Source organism: Asterias amurensis, chromosome 18 (genome assembly GCF_032118995.1).
Source record: "Asterias amurensis chromosome 18, ASM3211899v1".
NCBI classification, from domain to species: Eukaryota; Metazoa; Echinodermata; class Asteroidea; order Forcipulatida; family Asteriidae; genus Asterias; species Asterias amurensis.
Genome location: NC_092665.1, coordinates 13,577,495 through 13,596,442, shown reverse-complemented (window position 1 = coordinate 13,596,442; position 18,948 = coordinate 13,577,495). Strand labels below are relative to the sequence as shown.

The following is an 18,948-nucleotide window of genomic DNA, read 5'->3' as shown; positions in this document are numbered from 1 at the left end:
CAACATTGAAACCTTATAGAGAAACACATAGGAGTGCGTTTTGGCGACCCCAACCAGAACATTGGTCAGCGTTTTAGCGTGTTCGGTTGAGGCGCGGTGACGACGCTGTTCAGACCAACCGCTAACCGACTTGGTGAGTCAGTTTGGGCTTTGGTTTGGGGTCGCCAAAACGCACTCTAGGTGAGTCAACTGGGCCCAATTTCATAGCGCTGCTAAGCACGAAAATTTAATTAGCAAGAAATTTCTCCCTTAAGTTGATAAAAACAGGATTACCAACCAAATTTCAACGTGATTTTCAGGACAAGCAAACAACAGCTGAATACCAGTAACAAGCAACATGCAACAAATGGAAATTTGGCTGGTAAGCCTGTTATTATCAAAGAGGTAATTTCATGCTAAGCAATTTTTTGTGCTTAGCAGCTCTATGAAATTGGGCCCAGATAGCCACGCAAGAGCTTATTACAAAATGTATACTTTGTAACGAGCAATGGAGAGTAGTTGACAGTATAAAACATTGTGAGAAACAGCTCCCTCTGAAGTAACGTAGTTTTTGAGAAAGAAGTAATTTCTCACTCAAATAATTATTTAAAAACTTCAGGCTTGAAGGCTTTCATAAACGCCTCTTAAAATTCATGCATGACGTCATATTTTTTTCTTATATGGCATCGTTTTGGGTTAAGAATTGTTCAGAACTATTAAGCGAGGCGTATAGGCTAAGAAAGCACACACTTTGTGCAACAAAGGCGTTTTTTCTTTCATTATTTTTGTGCAACTGTGATGAGTCAACATATTTTACAAGTGTTATATCATGCATGTTTGGATACACTAAAGCGCCCTTGCGTTTCCCGAAACTCCCCCTCTAACCTGGAATTGATCCAAACGGCTGAGGGACCCTCTTAGGTTCCTGGGATCCTCTATAAGGGTTATACGAATCTTCACTCGGAAACCAATCACTCGAAGATGAAGATTGGTAATCTTGTCCAACTCTGTACCCTCCAACGTAGCCACTACTGTATCCTCTTGTCACTGGAGGCTCGTCCTCCTTTGTTACATGCTGCACTAACTTGACAGCAGCATAGGTGCCTACGGCAGCTGCAGCAAGTGCTGCACCAAATGTAACCCACGAGCCTGCCGATCCTTCATCCTCCTTCTCCTTCTTGCCCCCTGACGCCATTTTCACTCAAGTCGCTTGCACGGTCTATTCTAAAAAAATGAGAGAATTTGTGCATTAAAGGGCCAGTCAATATAAAACTGTAAAATAAAAATATATATAGGCCTGTACAAAAACAAAAAGTGGCATATTGCGTATAATACCTAAGTTGTGACACTATAAAACCGAACTGAAAATAGAAAGCTTTTTCAATTACTTAACAGCAATCCAACGGGAGATTTTTAGACGGTCGGGCTTTCCTACAGTAAAACCTGATGTAAAAACAATAACCAGTGTCATAGTGCGAAAACGCTGCTCCGAAATGGCTTGAAAAAGCAATTCCAATTTTCCCCACAGACCCCACCCCCCCCCCCCCCCCCCCCCACACACACGGAACTATTTATTTCATATTCGCCCCCAACACATAAGGCCAGGTAAAAAAAAAAAAAAATCATGCACAGCGTCCCCGGTCGCTTCCTTGTTAGATGCCGCCTCCTTTTTTCATTTTATTGTTTTTTTTTACAGGAACAAAGGGATAATTATATTTTAATGATTTCAGCAAAAGAAAATAAAGTTTGTTAAAATAGCCCAGCTCATTGTCTGAAAGGCATTGGACACTATTGGTAATTACTCGAAATAATTATTAGCATCAAACCTTACTTTGTAACGAGTAATGGGGAGAGGTTGATAGTATAAAACATTGTAAGAAACGGCTCTCTCTGAAGTGACGTAGTTTTCGAGAAAGAAGTTATTTTCCACAAATTTTATTTAGGGACCTCATAATTAGATTTCCAGGTCTCGAAATCAAGCATCTGAAAGCACACAACTTCGTGTGACAAGGGTGTTTTTTCTTTCATTATTATCTCGCAACTTCGACGACCAATTGAGCTCAACTTTTTACAGGTTTGTCATTTTATGCATACAATTATGTTGAGATACATTAAGTGAGAAGACTGGTCTTTGGGCTTTAAAAAGTGTTGCGTCGGGCAGTCACTTTTTGTTTAATGTCTTGTCCACCTTTTTTTTTGCGAAATAACAATGGATATATACTTGAATTTTTTAAAGGCCGGCAGTGGACACTATTGGTAATTGTCAAAGACTAGCCTTCACAGTTGGTGTATCTCAACATATACATAAAATAGCAAACCTGTGAAAATTTGAGCTCAATCGGTCATCGAACTTGCGAGATAATAATGACAGAAAAAACACCCTTGTAACACGAAGTTGTGTGCGTTTTATTTATAGATGGTTGATTTCGAGACCTCAAGTTCTAAATCTGAGGTCTCGAAATCAAATTCATGGAAAATTACTTCTTTCTCGAAAACTATGGCACTTCAGAGGGAGCCGTTTCTCACAATGATTTATACCATCAACCTCTCCCCATTACTCGTCACCAAGAAAAGTTTTATGCTAATAATTATTTTGAGTAATTACCAATAGTGTCCACTGCCTTTAAAAGAATGTCTGTATTGACGGCCCTCTTGAAAATATAAAATATAAAGCCCCCTCCTCCTTCCCTTTGTTTTAAGAAACCCGGACGCTAAACAAGTTTTTTTTTACTCGGCCTAGTTATGGGTTACGGGTCTGCCCCCGTGGTATAGCATGGACTTGACTCAAGTCCCGCTCCCGTTCCAATCTCAGAAAGCTATTGTTTTGTGATGCTCTGCATTCCCCAAACTGTTCCGCACGCCGAGACCGCACAATAGCTACATTTGACGGCGGCGGATATGCTTAGGGACCTCCCGCACGATAAAGGGACTTGAATCAAGTCTAAGTATAGTAAAGCCGGCTGGTGACAATAGTGGTAGGTACAGCCGTGGCTTGTTTATTGACCGACCGAAGTCCGTTTTACTTAAAACAGTGTCAAAATAATTTACAATCTCATCGACAAATGGAATCAACCGTCTGGTGGTAGATAAAAAATGATAAACAAGTAAATAAAAAGTGTAGACCGCATGTGTATGGTATGGCAATAGCTCTCCTGGTAGACTTGTGGACAAGTCGTTAAATCGGCCCCACGCGCTGAGATAGTGCTCTCGCGAGATCACTGCTCTCGCGCGAACTGACGGCTCCCCGATTTCGACTCCTCAATCGACTCCTCATTAATGAGGAGTCGAAATCGGGGAGCCATCAGTTCGCGCGAAAGCAGTGATCTCGGGGGAGCACTATCTCAGCGCGTGGGGCCGATTTAACGACTTGTCAACAAGTCTACTCTCCTGGCGGCCTTACACTTTCGTATTATACTAAAAGGCCACATAACACAATTGTTTATCGTCCCCGCCCGACTTGGTCATCGTATCGAATAACCCAAATGAATGATAATAATGATAATGGATAATAATAATCATTTTGCAAATAGGAACCAGACTATTTTGTTCTTCCAGCCTCAGTTTGGTAACATACATTGATATCAATGGGCGAAATTAAAGATGGCTGCAACAAAGGGCTAGTATGGCATAAGATGCAATCAAACAGTCAAAACCAAAGAGACAATCTATCTATGTTTTGTGTAAGACAAGGTGGAGTGCTCGGGTGGTTGGTAGACTTGACTCAAGTCCCAATCTCGTGAGAGTAATTTTATAAGGTCAATCCCATTGCCTAACATCAGAAAACTCTCACAACTGCATTGACCTCTCGCACGAGAACAAGACTTGAATCAAGTCTAGGTGGTTGGGTGGCCGGGTTGGCGTAGTACGTAGGCCTATCTTTCCTCGCCTTCCACCTCTAGTCTAGGACCCCGGTTCGAATCACGACGGGGGCACTACACGTGGATTGGGTTTTCAGTTCAGTCCCTACACCTGACTGTGTGGGTTTTTCATGGAACAATAATATTATCTGGTGCAAGTTTTCCTTCCACAACTAAAACTAAAAGTTCATTCCTTTGTTCTTGGCTCCCTCACATACCAGGGGCAGGTCTACAAATTTGCTTTTTTTGAGTGAGAGTGCGTGGCTTCACAGTCACAATGAATGATATGAGAAGAATGTTACAGTTGAACGAGTTTAGATACAGAATGAATGGAGCAAAGAAACAAGAAACACCAGTTTCAGATTATTGAGTCATTGATCAATGTTATGCAGTCTAAATAATGTTATGCAGTCTAATAAAGAGCCACAACAATAGTGCCAGGGTAACTTCTAGTTCTACTTCTATCTACTTCGATACTTGGTAGAACCAATTCAATTCAGTACTTCAATGCTGTCGTTTAATAATGCATGTTTACAAAAATTATAGTATGAGGTGTGATGTAGACAATGGTTCAATAAGAAGCAGCAAATTAAAGACATCATTTAGGTATAACTATATAGGGTTTAAAGTGGCATGCTTTTGTTCTTTCCTAGACGATAGGACATTGAGTCTGGATGTATTATACCCAGGGACTTCTTATCCATGACTATCCTGGTGTCATGTGTTTTCAGTAGGATAACAGGAAAATTGTTCACAATCAAAAACTAATGGGTTTTTTTTTCAAATCATCTATCAAATTTTTTAATAATAACGTGCACTTCATGATGTGTTGAAATTTTTAAAGTTTTGGTTTTCGTTGCGAGAGACAGTCCGACATTAACAGTGCTTATGCATGCACGACATTGGAGCAACGTCATATGTTTTCACACCTTTCATTGGTTGGTATTATTGAATATTCAGAAGCTAGTATGGCGTGCAAAATAAATAAAAAATATTATTCAATTACTACTTAACATACAATCCCAAATAGTAACCACCTCACGTGATCCATCTAGTGACTAAAGCAGAATGAAACTCAATCTAGCAGATAGTAATTTTGTTTCTTTGACTCATTTGAATGTTGGCATAATAATGCACTGGTGATTTAGTACCAAAATCAATCATTTTATAAATGTTTGAGCATAACCAACGACAGGAACATTTATCCTCAGTATGATTAAGCCTGGTGAAAATACAGACCGTGAGTAAACTGCATAGCTTCTGTCACCGGTGCAGCTTGTGGTAAACGGAAATCAAAGTTGGGGTTCGAAAACATATTATAAGGGTCGATAACGTATGACGATACGAATGCCGAGGGATTTCTCTTAGGCTTGTCCATACATAACTATTTTATTATTATTTCCAAATTATTCTCCTTATAGTTCTACTTACACACTTCAAAGAGGTATCCTGTTGAACCATATTCTTCAAAATCCTACGACCATAACGGCAGCATAATTATGTTGAACATGGCGAAGAGACAAAGTAAAGTTGTAAAAACCGGCCGCAGTCGACTAGTCACTGTCAAAAACGATAAACGCCCTGAACATTAATTCGTCTTCCCTGGTTTCCGCACCACCACCATGAAGTTAAATAAAAACGTCGTACCAGGCAAAAGTCGTCGGAAGTGCCCGGATGAGCAACGGGGAATTTCCACTGATCTCTGGGAATTTCCCAGATGAGAAATAGATCGTACCGCCCTTTGACCTTTTCTATCAACGTTACTATCACAGTATCAGTACAAGGCAGCCGATAATCTTGGGACTAGCAATACGTCATTGACGTTTTTTCTTTGCTACCTACAATCTCGGCCATATCTCGTTGCCCCCCCCCCCCCACCCCCCGCCTGCCCCTATCAATGTTGGTTCCAATTGCCGACTGTCTTATGAGTTACAGTCAACATTGAGCGGGGGCGGGGGACAAATGTTTTGAATGTGAATGGGAAGTGCACAGGGAATTGTTGTATATAACGTCAAGAAAGAGTGGCCCAAGCAATTTGGCCGGGATTGTAGCTAGCAACAACAAAAAGCACGCTAAGAACGTTTTGCCCTAAAGATTAATAGCTTGGGACCTGATTTAGGCTGAAACATTTTTGTTTTTTTAATTCATGCTTACTTTCACGGTTTATTTGCACGATATTATTACAAAGATAGATAAAAGGAAAAAACTCACATTAGTTAATGAGTTTACTTGAATCATTTGGAAAATGACCCAAAACGAGTAAAAGACTTAGTTTTAATCTCGCGATTCCGAAATCCCATTTTTTTTTTTTTTTTTACTAGTCTAAAGTTTGTTTCTAAAAATAAAACATGTTATTTGTTATTTTATTTACAGTGTGTACAATGTAGTGTGTAATTTTGATAACATTTATTATCAACTTGTAAACACGCATCAGAATGGCTGCAGCAAACGTGGTAGTCTTGGTACAAGACGTTCTTGTTGATGTTTTAAAGCCATAAAACAATAGGGCCTACATACGCGTGTTGCGATGCGGAGATGATGTGATAACTGCAGTGAGATTGGGGCACATAAAACCAAAAAAATTGTTGATCGTCCCCGCCCGACCGTTCAAAACCCCCCGGCCCCATTTTATTTTATTTATTTTTTGTTTTCCATGTCTGGATATCTCTTTATACTTTTACTACCCACATTTTTCAGCTGATATTTTTTTCAAAATGTACAGGTTTGAAAAGATGTTTAAAGAAGGTTTTTATTTATGTTGGCAAAGCAAGAACAATTCTTCAAATTACTTGTGCTACACTGTGCTTAGTTGTTTGAAGAAGTTTACAGAAAATGTCATTTTAGGAGTAAAATTTGTTTGACAAAACTATTGAAAACATCAAAAACACACAAACCCTCTGTTTTATAGTGACTGTGATGATTTCTTTATTCTTGATTTCATATTTGGCATGTCAACCAAACTTTAACAAAAAACAAAAAAAACCTCCATCCCTCCCCCATCCGCAAAATAAAGTACGATCGACAATTTTTGTTTTATGTGGCCTTACATCGGGGGGGGGGGGGGTGGCGACAGAAATCTGTCTCCTCGCCTGAACATCTGACGTCACACTTCGAGGCTCGTGAATAACGCCAGAGGGTTGTCTCTGGCCGGGGGAAATCCCCGTCCATTGTAATCACCTTACAAAGCTTAAATACGTCACTGCACGTTCATCCAATGAAGTGGTTGTATCCAATGAAATCACTAGTTCGGAAAAGCAAGTACCTGTCTTTATCCCAGCGGAGAAAGACAGTTGCCCTGCTTACCTGTCTCCTGGAGATTCTGTGTTCCCCCCCCCCCCCACCCTGAGGTTGGAGGCTCAACAGAGGGCACTATCTATCAGAAGAAGTTTGTAAAGAGTTCGCAGTATTTGGGGGGGGGTCTCCTGCTACACAGGCTGTAGCCACCAGCGACGACCTTACCGAGCCGAGACTATGAGTCAGCAATAGTTATGTACCTCTTTACGTGAAACATAAGTCCAATATTGTTTTATTACTCTACCCAAAGGATTAGTACAATATTTTCTACAAACCCACATTCCCTTTGGAGGCCAGGGCTCATTAAAGTCTGTTTAGCAACAACAAAAGTCCGGTTAACTAAAAGGCAGCTCGGCCATAACACGCCACACTAAACCCCAAAGAGGCGCGGACGGTGCAGAAACCGGAGCACACAAGCCGTTGTTGTGAAAAATAAATGGCCTAATAAAACATAGCCTAAACGTTCTAAACCATGTATATACTTACTTCAATCCTCATTAAATCATGTAACATGTACTTACTTGCTCATTACTTTAAAATTTAAATTATATAATATGCTAATCAAAAAGAAAGTCCGGATCGAAAGTTTTGGATCGAAAGCTTAGGCCATCTACCCTACTCATTATCATAATATAACATGCTCATATTATCCAAATTAATGTCTATATAATTTTGACCTCATTTGTAATACTTTTTTTTTTTTTTTTTTTTGCTGGCTGCATTCCATTTTGGTACGTTATTAATGACGTAGTTTTTTCAGCATAGTGTACCTTTAGTCACCAATATATTGTCAACATCACCGCACGTTACCCGACTTGAACTCTTAGCGCTTCATCTCCAATAAGTTTTGTTTTAACAAAGTGAACACACTTTGTGTTAGGCATACTCATCCCTTCCCTGGCAAAATGAAAGTCAAATTAAACAAAGTTAAAAAATAAAAATTTAAACGTTGCAAAAGCATGATGGATATGAATATTATTATGTCCTATCTCTGCCTCTTTTTACACTTTCGTCCCATTTTTATGGCAAAACAGCTCATCTCAACTTGCCTTTCTCGATTTTCTTTTCTTTTCTAGTTAGGCTGCTTCGACATAATAATAGGGCTGTTTAATCATGGTTTCCTAGGTTTTCTTCTATTGATATTATAGGCATATTCGTTAAGTTACACAACAGCAAAATAATAATAGTATAAGTTATGTAAATATAGACAGTGTTCCAATTAACCATCTGCAAAATATATTTTGGACAACGCTTTCACCATGCACAAGGACACCCTATAAGAGAGTTGCCCAAAAGTAACGTTTTCGGAAATGTTTCGATTAGTTCCTGTTATTAACTCGCCCCGTAGCATATTAACTATACATTTTTTACTCCCAAAACACAATGCATTGTTAAAGAATATCCCGAATATATTTGACAAGTGTGGATAGGCCTACTTAATATCATAACCTGATGCCGATGTTTAAAATATTGATAACTTCGTATAATTAATTTGAAAAGTAAACAAGTATTCTGCTCCGCTCAAATGTCACTTGGAACTAGAGTTTTAAGTAGTATTGATTGGTAATGTATTTTTGTTAAAGGCACTGGACACCTTTGGTAGCTGTCAAAGATTAGTATTCTTACTTGGTGTATCCCAACACACGCACAAAATAACAAATTTGTAAACATTTTGACACAATGGGCATCGAATTTGCCAGAGAATAATAAAGGAAAAACACCCTTCTTGATCAAAATATTTGTGTGCTTTTGGATGCGTAAAACAGTTTTAGTCCTGAAGTCTTTTTAGGTGAGAATTTACCCCTTTTTTAAAAACTGCGCTACTTCTGAGGGAGCCGTTTCACACAATGTTTTGTACTACCAATAGTTCTCCATTGCTCGTTTCAAATGAAGTTTTTATGCTCACAATTATTCTTTGAGTAATAACCAATAGTGTTCGGGGCCTTTAAATGTTGTCGCCGATATCGCGGAACTCAAGAAGATATCTGACTCGAAGCTGGTTTGAACTGAAAAATAAGAAGACTTGCCCAGTCCCTCCGATGCAGTCGATGTTTCGCCCTCTAACGGCGAACAAATACACAAACGAAGGTCTAGAGTCAAGACTATAGAGTGTATTAGAATATTACATCTGAACCGTCTTAATTAAATCGAAACTTTGAGCAAGGTATGCTTGTCTGGTCATTTCGGCTTGTCGGTTTTGTTTACTTGCCGTCTTCAAGTTCTTTCTCGTGGCAACTAGTAATATCTCTTTTAACAATCAATCATGAGAAGGAAGCCTGGCACATGATTGTCTCGCTATTTTGAGTGACGTACATCCGCAAACCCTTTATTTACTTAGCCTGAACATCTGACGTCACACTTCGATGCTCTTCAATAGTGGGTGCGTTCGTTTAGCTTCCCTGGGTCGACCCGGTCTGCCCCGGTACGTTCGAATAGCTTTGACGGGGCTCACCCGGGTCAGCCCCCAGTGCCCTGCTTGTGGAGTGGGTCACTTGAGTGTGACCTGAGGTGCATGCCGTCACCTCGAGAGGGCGAGTGTGATCGTTCGATTAGCTCAGGGGCTCACCCGAGTGAGCACTGCGGGGTCGACCCACAGGGAAGCTAAACGAACGCACCCTACGTCAGAGAGTGGCCTCGAGCCTAGGTCAATCTCCGTCCATAATCCTTTCACCTATTTGCATTTTACGTTGAAAAAGGTCAGCTGTATAAAACTGCCACCTAAGACCAATCAAAACACAAATGGAAAGGTTACAAGTTTTACTTCACTGCTATGCATGTTTACCCACTGCACGTAAAACTAATGTTGCCAATTAAATCACTGGCTCCGAAAAGCAAGTGCCTGTGTCTTTATCCTTGCAGATAAAGACAGGGATCTGTCTATTTTTTTTTTTTACTGGTGATGTGGGTTTCAACCAGAAACATGTCTGAGCTGAGCTTTGGTCATCGGTTTAGCGTTTTCGCGTGTTCGGTTGAACCGCGGTGACGAGCGAGGCTGTTCCGACCAAACGCTAATTGAGTCGGTTAGGCTTTGGTTTGCAAGATGGCTGACTCTAAAACAAACTTTTGGAAATATTCAATGGAATTCTTTTTAAAATGAAATACCCTTGATTAAACAATGTTGATGAAATTACAAAGACTGTAAAAGTTGCATTACTTGAAAATATAGTGAAGGCTGTGTATTTTAAGAACATGCAATTTCATGAGATGTACCTACGTCATGTTTTCGATTACCGACCCATTTTCGAGTAGCTCTCAAAAACTGTTTCGGTCAGTGAACTTTACGTCAGAAACTAGTTTCCAGTCATGGTCGACAAAAAGCACCCCTTGTGCGGGTTGCGTTTATTTTTCCAGGAAAGATGAGGCCACTTTAGGTAGTCTACCCTTCTTTCGCAAGGGCAGCCCAAGCATGAAAAATTAATAGCATGTGTACACAATGTTTTACTAAAAATACCGCTCTTTGCTTCGGTTGAGGGCGCCCTACTCACTCAAGTTTGGCCACGCAGTGACGTCACTGAGCAGGGTGGTCCGGAGGGTCTTTTCGGCAGCTGCCTTTATCACCTGCATGAGTTAGAATTGAAAACACTGCATGAGTCCAATAGCAGAATCCGCGAGTGAGCTCTGATGACGCTCTCATAAGCCAGCATTAATTTGGGAAACCACCGTCTCTTTGAAAAATTGAAACTCTAAAAAGTTCCGGTGTGGCAGGGGATTCTGTTCTCGGAGATTCTGTGCCCCCGCCCCCGCCCCAACTGCGTACAAAATTCTTCTGATAGCGCCCTGTTTTGAATCATCCTACTCTAGCCCATAATTATAAATTTCCCATGGGGGACAAAATCTCCGGGTAACATAATTCTCTGGGACTTCGGGATGCCATCGGGATCGGGTGGGTGTCGTGGGACCTGACCCGTCTGGGTCAGATGACCCGGAATCTGTTTAAACAGATGTTTTAACCTCACGCAGAATTTGAGTTAAAATCTCTTTTTTTTCTTCTTTAAACCAGAAATGGGCCAGGCCTCCGTGGATCCGGAATTTGGGTCAGTTCAGACCTCGGAAGTTTTAAAGGTGTGACTGCCTACTATAACACCTCATATATTAGGTGCAGTACTGTATACACCCTTATTTGCTTACCTTCATAAAAGGATCCCCAGTTATCTTATCCTTCCACTGGTACATGTAGCAAACGTTGAACGTGGGGTTGGCCGGGTCCAAAACGATTGGTCTAGCGGAAGGAAAAAATTGTATCTTTTTGTACAGATCACAATAATTATGGCATATAGAATGTTAATAGCTGACTTAAACTATTAGTCTCATGTGTTTCTGTTGCATTCTTTCAGACGTCAGAGAGTTAAAGCGTGAATCAGTTTCATACAATATCTAAGATGTTGAAGAGTTCTTAAGTTTTTAATTGTATGTATTCGAGGGCTGTATGTTTACTGTTATCCAAAAACAATGCTGTGATACAATAGTGGTTTTCCTTTTGCGGCAGTTGCAGATGCCTGTGCCAAGTTCCCCGTTTGATGTTTGTGGTGGCAAGTTAAAAGTTTTGCCTCACAAACATTGAATCTTACTCTCGGTCAAACAGAATGAGTCAGTTCACCTTTCCATGTTGTCTTTCTTGATAATGGCTTGTGTGATGTGCTCATCTTTGTGCATGTACTGCCAAGAAGCGCACAGCTCCTCCAGATTGGTCAGAACCTCCAAGACGCTCCTCAAACCCTGAGCTTTGTTCAGTCGTCGTTCGGGCCTACCTGCCTTCTCCCAAAGGTAGATGGTGATCAACTCCAGAGGGTATGACTTCTGGAGATACTTAGGGAGGAATCTAGACGCCCAATACTTCACCAGGCGTATCAACTCCTTCACGTTGCCGGGTTGTTCCTTAACAAACTGCACCTGACGATGAACTAATGAAGGCGAACAGTACTGCCTCGTTCCGTGCCCTTTGCTTAGCATATACCGGAACATTTCTTCATAAGCTAAGCAGCAAAAGTTAAAGAAAACAAATGAACACAGCGTAAACAAAAACTAACCACTGCTAATTTTATGGAAGGCTGATTTATGAAGGTTAATTTAAACGGGAGAGTCCCACAAGAAAACAAATTTATTGTTGACATAATAGTTTTAAATTGATTTCAATACTGTTATAGATGTTAGATGATAGATTAACTTAAACTTTTACATGTGTTTTCATTTCACTTACAAGAATGAGATTTAATATTGTCAGTTGTGGGAAGAAGATCGACTTCAATCCATCGACTGCCGACATCGATCTCAAACTTCACTACGTACTCATCGTGTTTTATGTCTTTCACGTCCGGGTTAAGCTCCAAAGTGGACGCTATGTTGAAGTTTATTCCTGTTATAGTTTCCTTATACGCATCTTTCCCAATTTCTGCTATGGGTTGCACATAGGGTTTGTTGACGAACGCAACCAGATCCACGTCAGAGAGGTCTTTCACCATAGTGCCTTTTCCGAGCGATCCGCCCTGCGAATGGTGGAACAGATCACAAGAATGGTTGAATGTACATACTTTTTAAAAGATTCAGGAGTCGATTACACAAAGAGTTTTAGGACTAGTCACAGGAGACTACAGTCCTATAAAGTTAGGACGAGTATTCATCCTTACTCGAGATAAGACTAGTCTTAATTCTTTGTGAAATCCAGCCCACGAGTGAAAACACTTTGACATTGGAAGACTTTGGAACGCTAGGTGTCAGCAGACTTTACATTTCCTTAATATTTTACGCAGTTCTGAACATGCGGCATTTACACAGAGAACGGTGGATTTTTTTGTGACTAACCTTTACGACTTTGTCAACATCAAACTCCAGAATATCCAGAGAGCAATTGCTGTGGACAAATCTGACCACGCGGCTGATTGCTGACTGACACTCCCTTGCGAATTCCTCAGTTCCAAGTTGTATGTTCTCGTTGTACCAAGTCTCTAGATCACCCTGAGACAAACACCAGGGTTTTTCAATCTCCAAGACGGACCGTGCTCCTCCCTGCGCGGCCTTGAAGTTGCTCCCGGCGCCCTCTGCTGAAGATTTAGAAAGGGAAGTTTTTAGACTGATCCGTAAACAATAAAGACCGGCCGGTGTCATGTGGGATCCTGTCCCCCAGAGATTCTGTCCCCCATGGGAAATTAACATGGACTGGATGTGGATGCTTCAAATAAAGGGAGGGCACCATCAAAGGAAGTTTGTACCCAGGTCGGGGGAGGGGGGCAAATCTCCGGGAAAGGGGGCATGGAATTTCTTGCCACATCGGCAACATGTTCACATGGTCTTTATCGCGGTGCCGTATAAAATGATAGGCAAGAAACGTTATACTGTACTTTTAGTCAAAGTGATTATAATTAATAAATTCTACGGGCCTGGGTACTTTTGTAGGATACAGAAATTGCAACAAATTGCATAATGATGTTTTTATAGATCTGTGGGTATTAGAATGTCGTTCATAATCATTTAGGCCAAGTAAAAAAAGAATTATGTTTAGCGTCCCGCCCGCTTCTTTTTTACAGGCCGCCTCCTTTTTCATTTTATTTTTTATTTTATTTTTGTATGAACATTTTTCTTTTTTTTATGATTTTTTTTTTTTTTTAAATAGGGTTATTTTAAATCATCTCAGCAAAAACTGATTGTCTTGTCTGAATGCCTCGACCAAACTGTTTTATTAATGTTTTGTGTATTTCAGCAGTACAAAAAACAATGCATAATTGACATTAATTTAACAAAGAATGGCGGCCATCTTGAAATAAAAACTAAAAAATAAAAAGCCCTTCTTTCTTCCTTTTTTGAGAAACCCGGACACTAAACATGTTTCTTTTTTTACTCGGCCTTATGTTGACAACATTTTGTCAAGTTTCCAGAGAAAAACTCTCTGGCTGCTATGGATACCGACTTGAGTAAGAATCGACTTTTGTAACAGCAAATGAATTGTTTGAAGGTTTACATGAGGTACAATGCAATGGATGCTAACCTTAAACCATGTTTTAAGTGAATGTATATCTTTTAGCAGAACTGGAGGTATACATGTATTTTTAATAACCGGCAAATATTATTATTTGATAATGAAATAGTTTAGTTTCAAAGATTAATATAATAAAAAAAGTATCGCCTCGATGATGAGCTCGTTGCCCTCACCTTTCCACCCTTGACGGACTTTGACCTTCATCAGGAGTTGAGTCTGGAGGGTCTGCCCGGCGGCTGAGGCAATTTCTCTCCCGTTGGTCCCTTGCTGGTAGAGCTGACAGACATTGTTCGTCGGATTGGCTGGGTCCAACACGATCGGACTGAAAATAACAAAGAAACAACGATAGCATACTTGAACTGAAGGATGAATTGGGAGACTTTGGGATGCTAGATGGCAGCAGACTTACCAGGTAAATTTCCATTGTTTACGTAGTTCTGAGCATGCGCATATTACCGAGAACAATAAATTTACCTGGTAAGTCTGCTGCCACCAAGCGTCTCAAAAGTCCCCCATAGGAAGACATAAACTGAAGACAAAAAAAACCAATGTTTCTGTCACTGAGGTGATGTCCGAAATACTGGTCAGGATGTGGCTATGACCGGCCACAGCCGTAACCAAAGCCGCCTGATGCGGACACGGCTTAACCATTGCATGATAGACTTGTGTATTGAACCTACTCCATCTTGGATCAACCTCCATTGATCCTCCATGGGACTCCAATGATCCTCCATGGGATCCCCACCATGGGATCCCAATGATCCTCCATTGGATCCACAATGATTCTCCAGGGGATCCCAATTATCCTCCATCGGATCCCAATGATCATCCATGGGATCCCCGATGATCCTCCATGGGATCCCCAATGATCCTCATGGGATCCTCCATGGGATCCCCGATGATCCTCCATGGGATCCCCAATGATCCTTATTGGATCCCCAATGATCCTCCATGGGATCCCCAATGATCCTCATGGGATCCTCCATGGGATCCCCGATGATCCTCCATGGGATCCCCAATGATCCTTATTGGATCCCCAATGATCCTCCATGGGATCCCCAATGATCCTCATGGGCTCCCCAATGATCCTCCATGGAATCCCCGATGATCCTCCATCGGATCCCCAATGATCCTCCATGGGATCCCCAATGATCCTCATGGGATCCCCAATGATCCTCCATGGGATCCCCGATGATCCTCCATGGGATCCCCAATGATCCACCATTTGGAGCAAGTGAGATCCTCAGGACATTGGTGGGAATTAACCTTAAAGGAAATTAAACGTCTCACCTACTTTATCATTCTAAGCTGTGTAATTGCGCTTTGTGCCAGTGTAGCGTCGTACAGACGGGAGCCAGACCAGCTAGTGACACGCAGTGCTGTCAACCTTGTCAGTGCACGTAGGACCCTCTTCAACCCCTGGGCTTTGCTGAATCGAACGGGTTTCCCAGCCTTCTCCCAAAGGTGAATGGTGATCAGCTCCAGGCCGTATGAATTCTGGAGATACCCAGGGAGGTAGTCATTCGCCCAGTACTTTACGAGACGGACTAGCTCCTTCACGTACCGGGGCTGGCTACCCACGAAGCTGAGCTGATGTTCGGCAAGGGAAGCGGAGTAGAACTCCCTGTCCTTATCGTTGTGAAGCTGCAGCATGGCACGGAACATATCTGAGTGAGCTGGCGGTGAAACATTGATTTACTTATAAAATTATGATTAATATTGGTGCAACCCCTCCATAAGATCTTATGCTGATGTTTGAAGGTGTAAAGGCTAAGAACACTGTCATTTAAAACGCTTTTAATAATAATTAGAACTTCATTAAAAAGTAACAACAATGATGTTCAATAAAAATTTGAAATACAAACAATTTACATAATTTAATAAAAAAATTGTACGATGCAGCAAAAAAAAAAAAAAATCACCCTCTCATCTTATCCCTCCTGTACTAACTAGTTTTAGGACAAGATATTTCATGACGATTGACTTTGCGCGCTTTCAAACCGACTAACCTCGACCGTGGCCAGCACAGTTGTCTGAAGTGGGAAGAAAATTGACCTTCAGACACCTTCTACCCACTCTGATGTTGAAGTAAACCAATAGGTCATTATTGCTAACATCAGACACAAACGTCAGTCTCTTCAAAGCTGAGTGAAGATCCCGGATGACGACGGCCAGCTTGCGCTTGTATTCGGCTGGTCCGAGTCTGACGATGGGGGCCAGGTTTGGTGGATTAATGAAGGCGATCAGATCGACATCAGAAAGGTCCTTCACCATGGTCCCTTTACCAAGAGATCCACCCTGCAGAACAAAGTGAACAAAATAGCAGATGTGAAAAACACTATTCACACTCTACAAAATTTCCCGGGCAATCGCAGGGGTGAATTTTGTCGAACTGTTCACACTTTGATAACCCCGAGGCATACTTCGATTTGTGTTTCCCGAGAGAAAGCTATCGAACTATAGGGGTAGAGTTAAAGGCAGTGGACACTATTGGTAATTACTCGAAATAATTATTAGCGCAAAACCTTACTTGGTAGCGAGTAATGGGGAGCTGTTGATAATAATTATAAAACATTGTGAGAAACGGCTCCCTCTGAAGTAACGTAGTTTTCGAGAAAGAGGTAAGTTTCCACGAATTTGATTTCGATACGTCAGAATTAAAATTTGAGGTCTCGAAACTAAGCATCTGAAAGCACACGACTTCGTGTGACAAGTTGTTTTTTCTTTCATTACAATCTCGCAACTTCAACGACCAATTGAGCTCAAATTTTCACAGGTTTGTTATTTTATGCATAAGTTGAGATACACCAACTGTGAAGGCTAGTCTTTGACAATTACCAACAGTGTCCACTGCCTTTAAGCATCACCAGTGATTCACCATAGACCCCAAAAAGGGTCGTTTTCATGATGAATTGACTTTCTGTAAAAGTTCAAAGTACCTGTGCCTCTCTGTAAACATTCTGTGAACCTTTCTGGACATGTAAAGATATAAGTTTGGCTTTTGAAATTAAGGGAGATAAGAAGTCGCCGGGTGTGTAATTTTAGCCATTATTTATAGAACATTGAACATAAATTGTTGCTTGTAGATTATAAATTATAGACTACAGATTATACATTATCGATTATAGACTATAGATTATACATTATAGATTATTTGTATACATTATATAATTTAAAGATTAAATATAGATTATGGATTCTACTGAAGGCATATATACACACCTTAACAATTCTGTTAAAGTTGAAAAGGACACCGCCCGATGACCAAATCCTTTGGACAACTTCGTCGATTGCCTTTCTGCAGTCACTGTCGAAAGCATCCGTCCCACATTGGATATTCTCATTATACCATGTCTCGAGACTGTATGTCTTTGGATCCATACACCAAGGCTCTAAGAATCTGGGAGACACATCCATTGTGAGCTGGAGTTTATGAATCCTTCCAAGTTCAACTGCAACTCTGGTTTGCTGATTTTCTGCGATGACTTGGTTTTTCCCTACCCATGATTTCTCATAGCGATCGATTGTGTCATGGAATTCCCCGTTTTCTGACCTTTGTGAAAAATCCGCCAATAAATTATGATAATCCACAGATCATTAGCAGTAAACATGCAAATTCTTTCTATTCAAATCTCCCTGCATCATTAAAGCAATCTGATTGGACAAACCACTGTGTATGATATTAATATTAATGCAGGGTGTGTGGCCTGCTCAGTTAAAGACGCACTTTTCGTTTTTTTTTTTTTTTTTGTTTTTTTTTTTGGTGGGGGTGGGGGGGGGGTTAGACTTGATGACAAGTCGTATTTGTCTGCCTTTCATGCAACATTCACAGTGCGATGTTACACATGCAACAGTCGTAGGTAGCGTGAGGCAGCTCTAAACTGACTCACACACACATACTGGGATCGAGGGTGTGTGCATCGTCCCCGCAGCTACACCGCGCTGTAACTACACACCGCGCTTAACAATTACCTATTGTAGGGGTATAGTTAATGGCACTGGGCAGTGGCCATTTTTTGTTAATTACTCAAAGTATATAATAGCATTAAAACATACTCGGTACGGAGCACTGGAGAGCTGTTGATAGTATAAAACCTTTGAGAAATTACTCCCTCCCGTAAACATAGTTTTTTTTTAAAGAGGCGATTCCGGAATAAAATATTTGAATTTGAAAAAAAAATATATCTGGTCTGAAGCCTTTTTTAGGCATCTGAAGCACACACAATATTGTGCAACAGGGGTTTTTTCTTACTTTATTTTCTTGCAACCTCGGAGTCCAATAGACCGATCCATTACGCCCCGCCTCCTTACCAGTTGACCAATCACAGCCGCGAAACCCGACCACCATTAGTGCAAAGATCACCAAACGGTTCAAATGGTGATCAGATTTCGCGGTTGTGATTGGTCAATGATAATTGGGCCTGGCTTAATGGATCGGTGTATTGAGCCCAAATGTTCACAGGTTGTTATTTTATACATGTTGGGATACACCAAAATGAGAATTCGGGTATTTGACAATTATCACCAAAGGTGTCCAGTTATGTATCATCACTTCTGAGAGGAGAAAGCTGTACACTGTACGGTCTCCAATAAAATAATTGTTGACTCTTAACTGATCAGCAAACATAGGGCCTTTTCGAATCCACGTCTTCGGCTTTGGATTCGACCTCAGGCTCCGTTCTGTCGTCTGAAGCCTTGAGCGCGTATAAAGCACGCGCAGTTATCAAAACAGCCGCGCTACTAGCCAAAGCCGAATCTGGAGCCGATATTTCGAAAGGGCTATTCAACAGTACACAAATAAATAAGTTTCCATGAACAACTGTTGTTAAATCTAGTATTTAGTATTTT

At 40.9% G+C, this 18,948-nt stretch overlaps 2 protein-coding genes across 3 annotated transcripts in view; both read right to left on the bottom strand.

The window, feature by feature from the left end:
• LOC139951022 (2'-5'-oligoadenylate synthase 3-like) overlaps positions 1 to 5,442 on the bottom strand; it is a 30,746-nt gene extending 25,304 nt beyond the window's left edge. Inside the window, exons 1-2 of the mRNA XM_071949841.1 lie at positions 5,268 to 5,442; positions 865 to 1,203 (exon numbers count right to left, since the gene is read on the bottom strand). Coding sequence (XP_071805942.1) covers positions 865 to 1,174 — 310 coding nt within the window. The 5' untranslated portion in view covers positions 1,175 to 1,203; positions 5,268 to 5,442. The remainder of the gene's footprint in view (positions 1 to 864; positions 1,204 to 5,267) is intronic.
• A 1,800-nt stretch (positions 5,443 to 7,242) lies between these two features.
• On the bottom strand, positions 7,243 to 17,532 carry LOC139950860 (2'-5'-oligoadenylate synthase 3-like). 2 transcript variants are annotated; one of them, XM_071949693.1, is made up of 10 exons: positions 17,323 to 17,532; positions 16,110 to 16,398; positions 15,395 to 15,776; positions 14,274 to 14,422; positions 12,930 to 13,168; positions 12,328 to 12,613; positions 11,728 to 12,103; positions 11,259 to 11,349; positions 10,616 to 10,688; positions 7,243 to 9,848 (listed from the first exon to the last, which is right to left on the bottom strand). In XM_071949693.1, the coding sequence occupies exons 1-10, from the start codon at positions 17,515 to 17,517 to the stop codon at positions 9,802 to 9,804; spliced, it is 2,127 nt and encodes a 708-aa protein (XP_071805794.1). In that variant the 5' UTR covers positions 17,518 to 17,532; the 3' UTR covers positions 7,243 to 9,801. The 2 variants fall into 2 exon arrangements, with proteins under 2 accessions (XP_071805794.1, XP_071805795.1); XM_071949694.1 differs by having other exon boundaries at positions 12,930 to 13,165.
• Positions 17,533 to 18,948: the final 1,416 nt, after the last annotated feature.